The sequence below is a fragment of the Gallinula chloropus genome (genome assembly GCF_964237585.1).
Source record: "Gallinula chloropus genome assembly, chromosome: 5".
Classification (NCBI taxonomy): domain Eukaryota; kingdom Metazoa; phylum Chordata; class Aves; order Gruiformes; family Rallidae; genus Gallinula; species Gallinula chloropus.
In genome coordinates, this window is record NC_140090.1 from 21,746,065 (window position 1) to 21,762,303 (window position 16,239).

The following is a 16,239-nucleotide window of genomic DNA, read 5'->3' on the forward strand; positions in this document are numbered from 1 at the left end:
GAAATCTCAGGTAGCCGTGGGGACAAAGAGACGAGCGGGGCACTGACCCGGCAATTCTCCATCAGCGACCCTATATCGGTTATCGGAGCACCGTGTCCGCCAGGAAGGGGCTAAACATCTGGCGAGGAGCAAGGGCTGGTCCAGCAGCACCTTTCTTCCTCCAGACAGACGCCTTCTTCTGCCATTTGTGCCACTAAAGCGAGCACGAGCACATGAAAGCTCTGGTTAGTGCTGGAGCACGTACTGGTCCCGATTTGCTGTCACATGTGTGTGCAAATACATATGTGTGCGGCGTCTGTCATTGGACCTGGCCAAAATACACCTTTGTGGTGGGGGGGGTTGTCTGTCAGTCTTTCCTGAATGCTTAGCCTGGTATGTTTGGGGGTCGGATGATAAGGCACAGAAACGGGCTCCGTTTGGGCTGGTAATTTCTAAACCCGCTTTGTACGTTGGTTTCCATTTGATGCGAGCCACATAATTGCCCTGCTCAGCAGCCACCGATGTAATTGCGATAGACTTCATGCTCCGCTAAATCCGTCATTCAAACGCGGGGGGTAGCACCTCGGCATCCAGTGAAGGGATGATTTTTGCTTCAGCCTGTCGAAGCATTTTCTCGGTGCGCAGCTTGCGCCCGGCCCCGCGGCCCTGGCACGGCCGGCCCTTGCCCGCCTGGACCCTGCCTGTCCTGCCGCCGCCGCGGGACCTGCGCGGCTCACGCCACTGCCGCCAGCCGGCGTCCGGACGGGACTCCCGTGCGGTTCTCCTGGAGATCAGACTACTAACACCGCCTTTTCTTCCTTCCAGCAAATTCCTTGCTGCCCACCCTTCAGAGGAGTATCGGAGGAAACCCGGGCTACGGGAACTGGGGCTTTTCTGAAGGCATGGCTTCCTCCGCTCCCTCGTCCTCCAACGACGCTCCGGACCCCACCCCAACAAATTTTCGACCCACAAGTAGGTTTTAATATTTTCCTCGTTTAAAGTATTTTGAAGGCTTTCTCCACCTAGGCTTCGAGAGACCAATTTCGAAACGAAACAATAAATCTGTGAAGCCCCGTTCCGCGCCGTTAAGCAAGGTGCGGAAAGTGCTCTACACAAAGAAACCATCTTCCTGGTGGAAGCGGGAGAGGTTGGTCCGTTGTGAATAAAACGCTAGTAGGATAAACCACCTCAGCGAACAGCGCTGCCTTTATCTTACAGCCACATTTGAGGGATTTAGACAATAAACTGAACACCCAGATGGAAAAGAAAAAGGAAAAAATCGGGATCTTTTAAGTGGTGTGGAGAAAATGAATCAGTTAAAGGGCGAAGTTACACCAGTGGCTTAAAGCTGGTGTGTGTCGTCTCCCCCGTACATTTTATAAATGCTAATGCTGCAGCTTCCTTTCAGCCTACGATGAAGCCTGTAATCAAGCGAAATTTGGATGCTAATTGTAGCTTTTCAAAGCCTTGTATTCCTAATTGCTCTGAATTTGCCTTGAGTTATTGAGGTGTGAGTGGGAAGCAGAGGCTGCTGCAGGTGGATAGAGAATCAGTTTATAGCCCTGCCAGGCAATTCAGACTGTCGTCTACCGAAAATAAATAAAAAAGAGGCTCGATGCTATAAAGCATCAGAGACAAAGAGCGGGCAACAGTAAGAAATGAAAGGTTGTCAGGCACAGCAAAGCGAGGAATAGCTTTTACCCTGAAAGGGCTACGAAGCACGAGCATCGGAGTCATTATTCTGCAACTGGAAGGAACGGGGGAGGGGGCGAGTGGGAGCGCCGGGTCTTGTCCAGGCGGGGGTTACAGACCCTGCTGCCTCCCTACACACAGAAATCGAATTAATTGGCAACGTGGCTAAAAATGAGATAACCTCTGACAGCAGCACCCCGCACTGCCCGCCCGGGGCTCCCTGCCTGCCGGCACGGGCAGCGACCCCGCCGAGCGGGCTCCTCCGCCCGGTCGGCAGCGCGGAGGCGTTTCCCTCCCTTCCTCTAGGGCCTGGCCGCTGCCCTCCCCGCCCAGGTGAGCCGCCCACGTCCCTACCCCTCTGCCGCCTTTACCCCTCACACCCCAAAGCCATCCCGGCCCCTCAGCGCCACAGCCTTCAGTACGCCTGGTGCCCCGCCGCGGCCGCCATGCCGGTGGCAGCTTCCCTCTCCCCACCGACGGCGGTGCCTGCCGCAGAGGTCGTCCAGGGGTTTTCCGCCGCCCGGCGGGGAGGGACGGGGGTTTCGGGGCACAGCCCGCGCCCCTCTGGCCGCCGCGGCCTCACCTCAGTAACCGCCCCACCCCCGCGCCGCGGGCGAGGGGTCGGAGAGGTTGGACTGTGCCCGAGGCCGAGGCCGGCGCCCCTTCTACCTGAGAACAGAGCTTCGCTCCCCGCTTCCACCGAGCTCAGCTGGGGCCGACCGTGGCGTGGCCAGGCCACGGCTTACAGCGGCTGGGAAAGAGTTTGCCCTTCCGTCGGTGCAGTCGCATCGACGGCGCTGTCCTCGCACAGGAGACTCGACAGCGTTTCCTCGGACATGCAGGGCTGGCCGGCGAAGTGCTGCCGGCCCTGGGGCCACCATATAGTGGGCCGGCCAGGCCGCGCCGAACCGCGGGGCACAGGGGTGCTCCGGGGCAGGGACCGGGTCGGTAGCGCCCCTATTGCCTCCGGCGGCGGCCCATGAGTCCGGCCGAGGCTTAGTCATGTAAGTCCCATCATCTAGTCAAATACTATTTTTCACCCAATTAATTCCTGAACTTTTTTGTGACCCCATTTCACGCCACTTTATTTTAAGCTGCCTCTTCCCCGAAGGCCCTCCAGTAAATTATTCGATGCTCAGGTCCCGGGTGCCTTTCCCTTTCCCCTTGGCGGGCCAGCGTGTCACCTCGCCGTCTCACGAGCCCCAGCTGCCCCGCTCCCGGCACGCTCCGGCGCCGCCGGGCTTGGGAAGCAGCCGTTTCTCCCGGACATCATGGAAGGGGGCGTGTGGGGGAGTGTGCGGCGGGTGGGGGGGCGGTGGTCGGCGGGGGAGACCCGCCGCCCCAGGGGAATTCTCTGCTCTCTCTTCCAGCTTACGACTCGTGGTGCGGCGTGGCTCACGGGTGCACCAGGAAGATCGGGCTGAAGATATGCGGTAAGTCCGCCCGTGCCCCGCCGTGAGACCCTCACACTCACACCCCCCACTTCGCGACGCGCCCTGACTCGGCCGGAGCCCTCCCGCTGCGGATCGCCACCAGCCCCGGGGCTCCGGGGGCATTACGGGCTGATCGCCCCCGTCCCCGGGTGGCGGCCTCGAGCGCCCCCTGCCGCCTTCACCGGGGCTCTGCGGTCCGGGCCCCGTCGCTGACACCGGGCGCCGTTCCCTCCCTTGGATTTCCTTTGGCTGAAGCGCGGTCCGCCGCGGGAGGGACGGCTGCAGGCCCCTCCTGCGATGAACGGGGGGGTTTGCTGGTGCCGGCCGCCCCCGGCGGGGGGAGCGCAGGGCCCGCCCGGGAGGTCGGCGGAGAGGAACGAGCCGGGGAGGGCGGGGGGTGTGGGGTGCTGGGTGTGTGTTTGGCCGCCTCTCACTGTCTGAAATTTTTCAACCTTATCTGACTAGAAAATACGGATCTCCTGGGGGAAAAAGATTAACGAGAGCCTTATTAAAGAGCAATTCGTCAGCTTGCTGTGCTGGTAAGATAGCGCTGGCAGCCAGTCAGCGCGCAGGCACATGAAATGCAGGAAGGGAAACAAATGCACAATCAGATCGCAACGTTGTAGCAAGAGATTCATTTGCAGATAACAAGCTGTCTTCCTTCTTCAGATTTCTCAGTAGCGCCTTCGCTTTCGCAGACAAACAGTCAAATATTAATTTTCTGATGGGGACAATCGTTCGTCTTAGCCCGTGTCCCTTATGAATAGAAATTATTTCCGATTTTCCCCAGCTATCTCTTCTTTTGTGGGTGGAGGATTATTTCGTGGGAGAAACGGGTTGGGTTTTTTTCCCAAGGAAATATATTTAAACCTCTTGCCCTACTTGCCCGAGTCCAAGCTCATTCGCTACGGGGTTTGTTACATTTGTTGCACTGGAAAAGAGTCAGGGTGCGAATGTTTAGCCCTGTGTCTATTAAAGATTTCATTGGTACCCGCAGGCGACATTAACGAGTAGTCGCTTAGTTCTATAAATAGCTCCTGATCTGGGTTTAATGGACCGTTTCCCTACCGGTCCCTTCAGTGGCTGGAGCGATGGGCTTTTTCATCATCATTTTAATTTAGCCCGGCAAGCAGAACTGATAAAGTAACGCACCGTTAGGCTTGTTCCATGTTGCTAGACTACCGGGGTTACAGAGGGACATCGCAGCTTCTCTCAATGAGATAAAATACACTAAAAATTAAATATCTCACCATTGTGGATTTGAGAAACAAAAAAGTGTAGTAGAGGTTGTGTGAAGGGAATTCAAAACAAACAGGGCTGTTGTGGTTTTGGTTCGGGTTTGGTGCTCAGTTTCCCTTTTCTGTTTTACATTTTAAATGTACCCTGAATAATGATGGTAATTTCGGATAATCGGACTCTATCACGACCGCTGGTTTTGATTGTGTGGTCCCTCCCATTTGAATCTAACACCTGCACAAAGACAGAGGTTGCCTGCGGAAAATATATGAAATGTTAGCGTTGCCAAGAATCCTAATGAAACATGATAAACAAGTTGACATTTGACCACTACAGATGATATCCCCTCGTCCTTACCTTTCAGAAGACATCGTTTCAGATCCTAAATATTGTGCAGACACAAAGCTACAGTAAGCCAGGAGCCTCAGGACTGTTCTTTCTGTGTATATCACACAGAAATCGATTGATTTCGAATGCAAACTTTAGATAAGGGTTATGATCAGAGAAAAGTCAGGTCTTAAACAATGAGTTGGTTCTTCCACTTGCGTTGTATATGGTGTTTGACATTTTCAGCAATTACATATCCAAGATGTACGTGTCATTTCTTCTCAAACAACTGAGCGATTTAAGGATTAGCTCCTTTCCTTTCTGGTTGAAAGCCACCACCTGAGACGAGCCCTGCTGCTGCCACACCCCCTCGCTCTTCGTCTCTGCACATATGCACTTTAAAAAAGAGAACATATTTTAAAGCGGTTAAATGAACTGTCACGGTGGGCAAAGGACGGGGAGACTCGAGTTGCACGCTGCACCTTTCAGTGACACCTCGGCAATTATTGTCCCTGCGGAGCCCGATCCTGCTAATGGTTGCTTGGCATCAGCGGAAATGCTCAGGTGCATCTTCAGTCGTTTGGCCCCGGCTAGCTGATGAATCCCAGCCCAGCGAACATCGCAGGAGAGTGGGATTTCAAAAGCTCGTTTCCGGAGAGACTGGGATTTATGCTGCCAGCTCACGCAGATTGTGTTGAACCCTCTGGCCACGCAGGGAAACAGAACGTCTTTGAGCCGCTAGTGACGCGCATTGACCCAGGGCACGGATGGGGATCCGGCAGGTCTGTCCCTGCCTCGGAAGCAGAGGTCCCCGCGGGGCAGAGGCTGAGGAGGGTTCACCCGCCTGCCTTGTGTGAGTCCTGATGCAAAATCACGCCGGATTTGTGGTGATGTTGGGGAACTCAGGACTCTCTCGCCAGTCGGCTTTTAAAACCCCGGTCTCTTAAAACACACCGATGAAAATGCCTGTCGGTGGAGCGCCCGCGGGAGGCAGCTGCTGGGAAAGGCTGTTCGCTACTACAGGAGGAGTAGCGCAGACGCTATTTCACGTGCTGCTACTTGCTGGGCCTCTCCTACACCGACCTCCCTTTTCTCATCGGATACGGATGAAAGGTTTGATACAGTCATGCGTTTACCCCTCCCAGGTGTGGAAGGAGCCCTCGGGCGCAGGCTGCCGCACTCCTCTGCAGCCCGGGACGCGGGTCGGCGCTGGGGAGCGTCCCCCGCCCTTCCGGAGAAGGAGCTCGGGGAACAAGAGGGTCCGACAGTCCCAAAGTGGGGAGCTGCCCCTGCCCCGCTGGGGTCCCCCAGGATCCTCTAGGTCCGTGAGATAGCGCCGTGGCAGAGGGACGTGGCCGTACGACACGCTATCTACAGCTGAACGGGAGATGCCGGGCGGCAGCCGGTCCCTCCCTTCGGTTTGGGTTGGGAGTTTTCGGTAATCTCCGCCACGCGGCGCACGCTGACGGGCCCCGTGCGAAGCCCCAGCTGATCCCCGCCGCCTGAGCTCGCTGCCTCCGGCTTCGGCAGATAATGAGGGGGCCAGGGAGCCCCACGGGGAAGAGCGGCTGCGAAGTCGTTTGGGCAAGGGGTGAGCTCTGTGCCCCTACCGTGCTGTCGCCACCACCTGCCTGGTTTAGCTCTACTTAGGCCAGACCCTTCAGCGAAATCCCGGCCTCTCTAAGCCCGATGTGAGCCGAACCGGAGGCAACTGCAGCCTTTCTCGGTTACTGAAGCGCTGCCACCTCCTTTCCCATGCAGCTTCCGAGGGACCTGTGTCTGCATGCTGAGAAGAGCGCCGGTTGTGTGACGGGGAGCGCGGCACTCGGGGGGAGTGCTGCTGCTCCTGCAGACATCCGCTTTCGCGTAACTGTTCCCATTGAGCTTCGCCACCGAGAGCCTGGAAGAAAGAGAAGTGGAAAAATAAAGCAAAATGGACCCACAAGATCCGGGAAAAGAGGATCACTCTGGAATTCAACCTGTTTCAGTATCAGCTCCTGTTTCAGTATCAGCTGGGCCACCTCATAAGCAGGCGAACAACACTAGCTGTTGCAGGAGCTAGTGATCGCTGCAAGGACCGCTAAGAGCAGTAACAACAAACTTTATAATATAAAAAATAAAGCGTCATCGATGCTGGGCAGCTACTCTTAACGCGCTCGCGAAAAGACATTCCCTTAAATAGCTGTTTGGCTTTCTTTCCTCGGATAACTTCTGTTCCTAAAAGTATCATAGAAAGAAACTAATTACTAGCTGATCAACATTGAAAAGCAAAATGTAAAGTGTTCAGTGAAAGGATGGGCTAGACAAACCTGCCTGCGAACAACAGTCTTGCAGATTTGTTCGGATGCCAGACTGATGCAGAAGGGACTGGCAGCCGGGGCTACAATTTCCATGTCTTATATGGGACTGCCTTTTCTCACTCCCTTTTCTCCTCACGGAGATGCAGCCCCTGGGGCCCGCCCGAGCTGTGGGGGGTCATGGCGGGCGGGGGGTCAGCGTCCGGCGGGAGGAGCCCGCAGCCCCGCTGTGCCGTCGGGGCTGCGAGCCGCCGGAGAGCGGGGGCACATGGCCGGCAAGCGGAGGGCGTTGTAGAGAAGCGGCGTCGGAGAACATGGAGGAGTGAAATTACAGCGTTGGTTTTCCTACCTGCAAATTCCTCCTCTTTAGTGAATATCCCCAGCCGCAAAGTGTTTTCATTTCTGGGTTTGTTTTTTTTTTTTTAAACAAGAGGACGGTGATGCCGTACTGTCTCTTCCAAACATACAGGCACGGTCGCTGCAGCCTGGCAGGGGTCAAAATTGTTGCTCTCGTTAATAACGAAAAGCTCAATTCTATGCGTGCTTTAGCGGGCATGGATATAGCAGATCAAATCCCGGAAATTGATTGTTCTCTCTGCCTTGTTAAAGCGGACGTGACCTGTTACTGGCCACGGGCCCTGCGTGGTGCCCGCCGTTGTAATTCTTGGGGCGAGGGGATTTATTATTGCTATTGCACATAACAACAGCAGCTGAGATCAGGTCCTTGGTGCCAGGGTTGCATCTCCAGTGAGAGAGGAGGTCCTGGAGAGTCCGAGGATGATGAGTGTCAGTATCAAAGCATCTTTCCAGGTGGAAAATTCACATCTGGACACGTGCTGGTACGCACTGATAGCAGGAAAGTGGGGCTGATGAGTGCTACCGGTGTCCTTAGAGCTCTGGTGCTTTCAGAACGGCTGCTCCAGGATGACTGCTTATTCTTATGCCTTTTGTGCATGAGCACCACGAGGAGAACTGAAAGTGGCCCTGATTTTAATCATACATCATTGTCCCTGTCTGCTAGGTCCATAAACTTCGCCTGCGGGCTGAAATAGCATTGACTCATCCTGAACTCTCTTCCAGTGGCTGATTACCGAAGTGGAATCTGTCTGATCGACTTAATAAGAATTTACCACTGCACTAAATGACGAAAATTTGTTTTTTGCATGGCTGGGTTTTTGCAGTTGATGGCACTTTGAGCTCTCCATCCTGGAGGCAAATAATCCCCATAAATACTCTTATTCCTGACCTCATTAGTCAGATTCAGAGCCAACACCGCTTTGAACTGTTGTCTAGAGAGCTGCTTTAGATATTTCTAAACATGTTGGGAAGCGAGAAAGCTCTGACCTGTGCACCTTGCAATAACAATGTAGGGTTCCTGCAAAGGACCAACAGTCTGGAAGACAAGGGCCGGATCGTCAGCTCCCTGAAGGAAAGGCAGTCCTCCAAGAGCCTGCTGGCGTGCGAGAACAGCGAGAAGGAATCCAGGTTCCGGCGCACCGAGACAGACTTCTCCAATTTGTATGCCAGAGGTAAACGGGTTTTTACAGCTTCTGCTTGCTCTACCGCGTCCCTTAGTAGTCTGTCCCCGCCTTCCCTGGAAGTGCAGCCACGTTCAGACCGTGCTCTTGCTTGGTTGTTTTTGGAAGGAGCTCGGTGTGTGTTTGTTGGGAGCCGCACTGGTGACAAGTACAAGTTTTCTGAAATGCAATTTTACGCGCTGTGGGCTGATCCTCTGCAGCTCAGCTCTGGCGGTTCCTCCGGGTTCACCCCAGATCCGGCCCCGGGGGGAGAGCAGTTTTATATTCCAATCCCTCCTCAGTAAAATGGTAGTTAAACAGTGTGTGATTGCTGGTACGGGGCCTCTGCCTAGGAGGGTGGAGAAGGCCAATCAATGCCTTTGTGGGTCGTCGGGCGGGAGCGTTGCAGGAGACGGGCAGGTGCTGGTTTGGGAGCTTGGGAAAAGAGTTCAGAGCCCGATGTTCACGGTGCAGGGCATGCTCTTGGCCGTGCTGCCTCGGAGGTGCTCCCGCTGTTCCCGTGGAGACCTAGGTTCGCCCTTTGCCACCGGGCGAGAGGGTCCGGTATCCCCGGGAACAGCAGCGGGTTTCACTAGTCGGGGAGCAAGCGGGGCGGACCGAGGCCGGGCTGCGGTTCCGCCACAGCCAGGCTGTGCCGGGGCCGCGGTTTCCAGGTCCCGGCCTGCCGGGGCTGGTTCGTCTCCGTGTCTCGCACCCAAAGAAGGCGCTAACAGCTGGTTTGCCTCGCAGATTTACTGCCCGCCAAGAATGGTGAGGAGCAGACTATGCAGTTCTTACTGGAGGTCGTGGATATCCTCCTCAACTACGTGAGGAAGACGTTTGACAGATCCACCAAAGTGCTCGACTTCCACCACCCGCACCAGCTCCTGGAAGGCATGGAGGGCTTCAACCTGGAGCTCTCGGATAACCCCGAGTCCTTGGAGCAGATCCTGGTGGATTGCCGGGACACGTTGAAATACGGAGTGAGGACAGGTAGGTTCTTGAACATTACTCCGGAGAGACCCTCCTGGGATTTTTCTTTGGCCCGGGCTGAAGGGAACGGGCTTGACTCCACGGAGGCAAGCCCACACACCCTCTCCGCGCTCCAGGGCTGTCTGCGGGCGCTGGAAATGTCACTGGTCCGAAACTGCAGTTATTGATGCTCCATCTGTCCCCGACGGCTTGGGCTCAGGGCTGGTCGCAGTGCCCAGAAACAAGTTTTTAAGACATAATCTCTTTCACTTGATGAAATGCGAGCTGTCTGTATCTCCGGGGAGCAGTATCATTAGGTAAATGAGGGCATAAATGACACTGAATTTGCAGTTTTTCTTCTTTATGTGCACCAGACGTTTAATGAAAAAGAGGCTGAAATTCTAGGAATCCTCAATAAAGGAACCCTGTGGATTTCAGCCCATTACCCATGAGCCTGTCCGGGTCTCTCTGATTCAAATAGAAATGACTGTTTACATTCACTTCTTTTACTGGATGGGCTGTGGCCAGGCTCTAAAGCAAAGGCTGTGTTCCTTCAAGCTGCTCGGCCTGAAAAGTTTTACATCTTTATTAGCAGAAAGCTCAGCTGGCAACAAGCCCTGACTGCTTGCTGTGCGTACCCTGGCAGGTCAGGAGCTGGAGCCATAAGGGAGCGGGGGCCGTGTGCTCCTTCCCCAGTCCTGCTCCACATTTCAGGGCTGCTGAGCTCCGCCCTGCCAGCGGTCCTCTTGGGCACGGCTCTGCACGGCACGGCCGGCGCTCTCCCCGCGGAGCTGAAGTGGCAAGGCGGCGGGAGCTTGGAGGGGGAGGCTTTTGTCTGGCAGTCTCTGGCTAGGCAGCTGCGGGCAGTGATTCCTGAAGGACGGGGCGCTGCTTTCTGCGCTGTTATATATACAGCGGTGAACAAAAGAACAAATCTCGATAGCAAACGTGGCAGTTAGCTTCCGGTCTTCCGGAATTCTTCCCATTTACATGGTGATTCGATTTATTCAAACCTGTCGGGGGCATATTTTGATTTTGGGCCCTTAATCAAACGTGTTTCACTCCCAGACCGTGGTTGAACAGGTGGCCAACAGCAAAGCCAGTGTGATTGCGGCCCGTGTGCTTGCGTCATTAATCCCGTACTGATTTCGCTGGGATGTCCAGCAATCTCTTTCCCTCACGCCCACCTCACCTGGACTTTTTGCGGGACCGGCAAAGACCCACTCCCTGGGATGAGATGCAGGTATTCCATGAGACACTAGCTCTGCTGAAAGCAGGACCTGGTGCAGCTTTAAAGAGCTGCTCAGGCCGTGTGACGACCCAGGACACACACCCTGGCTTCCCCGGCCCCAAGGACTCACATTCTCCAGGTGAAGCTCCCTTCAAAGCCAGCAAAGCTGAATCTGAGGCCCAGTCTCCGGAGGCCACGGGCTTGCCTGAGAGCTTTGGGAGGTCCGCGGAATGTCTCTTAACTTCCCAAACTACGTGCCGCGGCAAGGGAGAGATAGTGCTGATTTGCAAAGCAAACAGCTTAAGCCATGGTGATATTTCTGGGCTTTAGCCCTGAGCCGCTGGGCTCCCAGGGGCGGGAGCAGCCCGGTCGCTTCGTCTGTGTGTTCCCTCAATTCCCGCGGCAGCTTCCTCTCAGGGATGTGCCGAGATGTGGCACTGCCGGCAGGCTCACGCCTCCAAAAGGTTCCCGCTGACATCGCTCGGAGCGGAATTGCAGAGGTTTCATTTATTTCTTCATGTCAAAAGATGCTGATGTGTCCAGTGTTGAGCCAAACGCGACGTGACAGGGTCCCTCCGGGCGTCGAGCGCTGAACGGACTGGGCTGTCCCTAGTGTGTTATCTGCATGTCTTTTCCCAGGACAGCAGAGATAAGCGCTAAATCACGACACCTTTCCCCATCCCCTTAAAGCCTGTCATCATTTTTTTTAGGAACTTTATCTCTTCGTGCTAGAAAGTAGACCCCCAGAAGTCGAGCTTAATGCTTACAAAAGTCGTTTAAGCAACTTCTTCTGAATACAAAATTATGGTGTGACTTTGGTTTGGTAGCAACGCCTTTTTTTTGAACCCATAGTTTTCAAAGCATCTGGGGGGGAGCGCCGGTGCGAAGGGGCTCTTGGGGAGGAGGGGGACTCTCAGCACCCCGCTGCAGCGGGTCCCGCAGCCCTAGGGTAACCAAGAGACCCCGCGAAACGTCGCTCCCGTAGCCGTGTAGTTCAGCAAGCAACGGCCTTCTCCACGCCCCCCCCCCCCCCCCCCCCCCCCCCCCCTTATCCTGCGGCCTCATTAGCAGCGGATGAGCCATTTTCTCTTTCTTCATTCAAATGCAAATTAACCCAGCACCTGCAGGTTGTTACTGCCAAGTACCTCCCCCCGAGTTCAGAGCACAGCGGGGTGGGGGCTCGGCTCTGGAGCTAGGTTAGGCCGGTCTCTTGCAGGTTCTGGGGGTATTTTATAGGCTCGATGCACTCTGAGTTCTCTCTTTTAATTTAAGCGCTAATGGGTCTAGCCGGAATCTCTCTCCAAAACGGGTTTTCAAGTTTATAACGAGAATGTTGCTTATCGGTCTCTATGTAAGCAGGACTTGCTTTGAAAACTTCCCTGCCAGTGTGTTATGAATGCAAAACTATCGTTTGTGTCAGAATAGTTGGACGGTTTAAAATTGAAACCTGAGAGATACGGGTGGAGGTTTTCTAAGCTGCTCTCAATTCTCCTTCCAGGTCATCCTCGCTTTTTCAATCAGCTGTCCACAGGACTGGACATTATTGGCTTGGCTGGGGAGTGGCTGACATCAACTGCTAACACAAACATGTAAGCGGTAGCTTGACATCAGGGTCTGTGCCTGGTGCTTAGAGGGGCTGCTGTCTACCAAAGTAGACGTGTATTGTTGTAGCCATGTATAATTTTCTTCCTTAAATGCCAATTGCTGCATCTTTAATAAAAGCATCTCATATTTTTCTTAACGTGACAGGGAAAGTAGTTATATAAAGATGAACAGTTTTATATTCCTGATAAATAGAAATGCAAAGCTCCTGGAGCATGTGGTAAGTAAAACATCCTGATTCAAATATACCACAAAATTATTTTTCTTCTCTTGGAACAAATTTATCTTTTCCTGTTTGGTTTTGGTTTATTTCTTAATTCTCCCAAGTTTTGTCTCTAGACCGAGTGATTCTGCAGCTATCCATGTATTAACACTAGAATACAAAATAAGTCAAACTTTATTGTCTTTTTTCCTGTTGACTTAAGAGATAGCAGGCTTGGGGCACCACCTTTTCCTGTTCGTGTGTTTCTGGATGTCTTCAAAATGATTTAAAATGTAACACTGAAAATTAATTTCCTGATAATGAAGAAATTAGTGTAAAAGGTATTAAAATTGTGTGTAAATAAATGAAGTATGTTTTAAAAGTAAGATTTTTACACCCATTTCAATAAGGGAACTTAACTCTTCTTGACTGCAAAATGAATGAAAGCTAGATGTAAATGTAAGGTATTCTGTTGAAATTTTGCAATAAGGAGTGTAATAATGAAAAAAACCCCACCAGAACAACCCACCAAACCAAAAAGCCTTTTTCTAGCTGTTTTTTATTTACATGTTAATTGGTATATGATCAAAAATGTGATGGGAGCTCAAATACTTGGCAGATAACACACTGCCTTCTGTTTCAGTCCTGTATTGGATTGGATGTGTTTAAAGCTACCTCTGGTTTGCGTAGCCTGTTGCTAATTGGCAGAATGCAGGAAATATATCTGCAGATTAGGAAATGAACAATATTTTCACTGGCCTATCCATGAGTAAATGGGTCATTAAGTATAGCTGATTACTAGTAGCTCTGTGTAGATTACGAGCTGTGCCCATTTTGTGACATTAGCAATAAAGAAAAATACAAAAGGTGCTCCAGCCAAAACTAGCCTGCTCTTTGTAATTATTGTCTTCTCAATCGATTCTCAAAAATGGTATAAGACATTCAGATTTAAAAGCTGATTGGGAAGAAAACATTCATTCTAATTGTAAAACAAGTATTGCAAATTGTCCTTTTTTTTTTTTTTTAACACCTCAATTAAAAAGTGAAAAATTTCTAAAAGAAAAGTTGGCTTAAATACCATTCCTCTGTGACAAAAACGTACTTAAGAGTGTCACTTTTGGTCTTTTCCTCTGGCTAACTTAATTATCCTAGTTTAGTTATCCCTTTGTAATCAGTAAAATTGCACAAATCTGATAGGACAGAATAAAACTCGCCTCTGTACAGTCTTGTAAAATATTGGCATCTTTGCTGAGAACATCACTCAGTTCTGAAAGAGTAACTTTTTCTTTTGAATGGGGTTGCTTTTGCCCTTGGTTTAAAAAATAAATCATTAAATAGCTAGTTCTGTACAGCTAGTTTCTGATCCATCTATACTTTAAACAAGATCATATCTTGAAAATACTTCTGCAAGCATGAAAATTGAGTATCTATTTGCTTGTACAAGGTTTAGTAAATGCGAAATAATACACCACTCTCCTTTTCCAGCAAACCAAGGTCAGCATGATATGCTTTCAAATAACACAGTAATTGCAAGTAAGGTTAAAGCAGGATGCTTGTACAATATGATTCAAAGAACTGACAGAGAAGGTTATTAAAAATAGCCTAGTTGTCTCTGTGAGCTCTGGGTTTTTTGAGCAGTGTTCCAGCGCAGAAGAGCAGGTCCTGACCTTTACCTTGGAGGTGTTCTAGTTCAGCTACACAAGCATGTAACGCACAACCAACAGTAACACTGGATTATCACAGGGAATGTTTTCCACTTGGCTTTTAAAAATTTTCACCTATAAACAATACTTAAAATACTTGAGAACAATTAAAAATTATGTGTTTTCTTTTACAAATGAGTTTTGAGTAATCAAAATACCTGTACTGTCTTAACATTTTCAATTGTCATTATGGAATATTACTTAAATGTCACTGTGAAGACAATGTATTAAATTCAAGATAATAAGCTTCCCACATTGACTTGGAAATAACGTATCAATGTGCTATTCATAGCTCAATCACTAATAAGACCTTCGGGGTGGAAATTTCAGAAGTTGCCGTTATTCATCCAGCTCCAGGGATCTGTAGTGCAAGGCATTCGCTCATCACGCATCAGCCAGATGAGGTTAGAAAACAGTATTGTCTGGAAATTCTCTGTATGCCCACTGTTAGCCAAGATGAAGGAACTGTATTGGTGTTTTCAGTATGATGAATTTATGCTTAAGAAAATGTAACGTAGAAAAATGATGTAAAATGCTTTATGTTTATTCTCAGAATGCTTTTTACATACTGGCAAACAGGAGGACATGTAGCTAGAGTGATTTGGTCTGGTAAAATGATTAGGCCTTTAGGTATGCGCACAATTAAGCCAGTGCTGGCCACTACCAAAAAAACGTACTCATTTTAAAAAAGCTGAGACTCATCGCTGTTAGTTCATTCATAGAAACATCTGTAAATGTTGTAACTACAAAAAAAAAAATAAAATCTATCCAGCCCTTTTTATGAGGAGTTGTTTGACTTGGAAGGAACTGTCCAAGTAGAGAACCAATTTTCTGTGTTTAACTGAAATGTTCAAAATTATTTCAGTTTAAAACAAATAAGTGAACATAAGCAAGATATAATTTTTAAAATCATAGCCATCATCAAATATAGCTGCTTTGACCTTATCATTTATAATAATCTGCAATCTTTTTTCTCTGTCAGCCTTTGGTGACTCAGAAAATAACTACATAATGAAATAAATGCTATTTTACTTGGGTTTAAGTAGATACAGAAGTCCCCTTGTGAACACCTGATAATTGATATACAAAAAAAAAAAAAAATTTTACATTCTGTATATTTGTACAAGCCTTTAAGTCTTCTGGGAGGTATGGAGAAATTGGTCTAAAAGTCTCAGGACAAAATTTAAAATGCATCTAAAGTGATGGAAAAAATCACATAGACTGAAATGTATCTTGTATTAAGCTACAGTGACCTATAGGCTTCTGAGTTCAGTCAGTGGTTCTGCCTCCTTGGAATGTATTCTTGACATAAAACCAAAACAGAAATCCCCACTGTTAGGAGACACCAAATGGTTTATTAATTTTCTTTCTCTGTAAATATTGACATCACCAGCTTCAGATCAGTGTTCATCTGTCTGTCTCTGACAGTTTTAGTGATAATAAAATCAGAATAAACAGGTGGTTTTCCTTCTGAAAATAGCAGCTACAATTAAATTACAAACGCTGTTTAATATTAAAGGGATATTCCAAAAATAGATGGACTAAGGAAACATGAAGATTGTAGAAAAAAAAATTACTAAAATAATGTTTTAATTAAAAGATAGGCTTTTCAGACACACATCATCTTCATACCACATCTCCTTCAAGTTTGCTGTACTCATTCTCAAAACGTCATTTTAGTATTAGAGAGACAAGATGTACATTTTGGTGAAAACACTCAAGTGGAATGCAAACTGTCAGAGTGTCATATTCTTATAGATGCCTTTGGAAGTCACAGGTTGATGGTTTAGATTTTTTCAGCTTCCCCCCCCTTTTGGTTTTGTTTTGGGGTTTTTTTTGTTTGTTTGGCATACACAGCAAGCAGAGCTTGTTTACAGCAGTAGCAATTTATCCATGCACCTTGATCACCAAAAATGGTTGTATGGCTGTCACTTTCCATCCACGTATCTGCTTGTGACATCAGGACATACCAGACTATGCAATGTTTTTTGCCCTCATTAAGTGGATACAATAGTTGACTGCTGACTTGTTTTCTGTAATTGGTAATT

The 16,239-nt window shown here is 49.9% G+C and overlaps 1 protein-coding gene across 1 annotated transcript in view; it reads left to right on the forward strand.

The window, feature by feature from the left end:
• Positions 1-881: 881 nt before the first annotated feature.
• Positions 882-16,239, forward strand: part of GAD1 (glutamate decarboxylase 1) — a gene marked incomplete at both ends in the record, with an annotated part of 29,546 nt that continues 14,188 nt past the window's right edge. The window contains 5 exons of the mRNA XM_084265027.1: positions 882-951; positions 3,042-3,104; positions 8,335-8,493; positions 9,232-9,474; positions 12,183-12,273. Coding sequence (XP_084121153.1) covers positions 882-951; positions 3,042-3,104; positions 8,335-8,493; positions 9,232-9,474; positions 12,183-12,273 — 626 coding nt within the window. The remainder of the gene's footprint in view (positions 952-3,041; positions 3,105-8,334; positions 8,494-9,231; positions 9,475-12,182; positions 12,274-16,239) is intronic.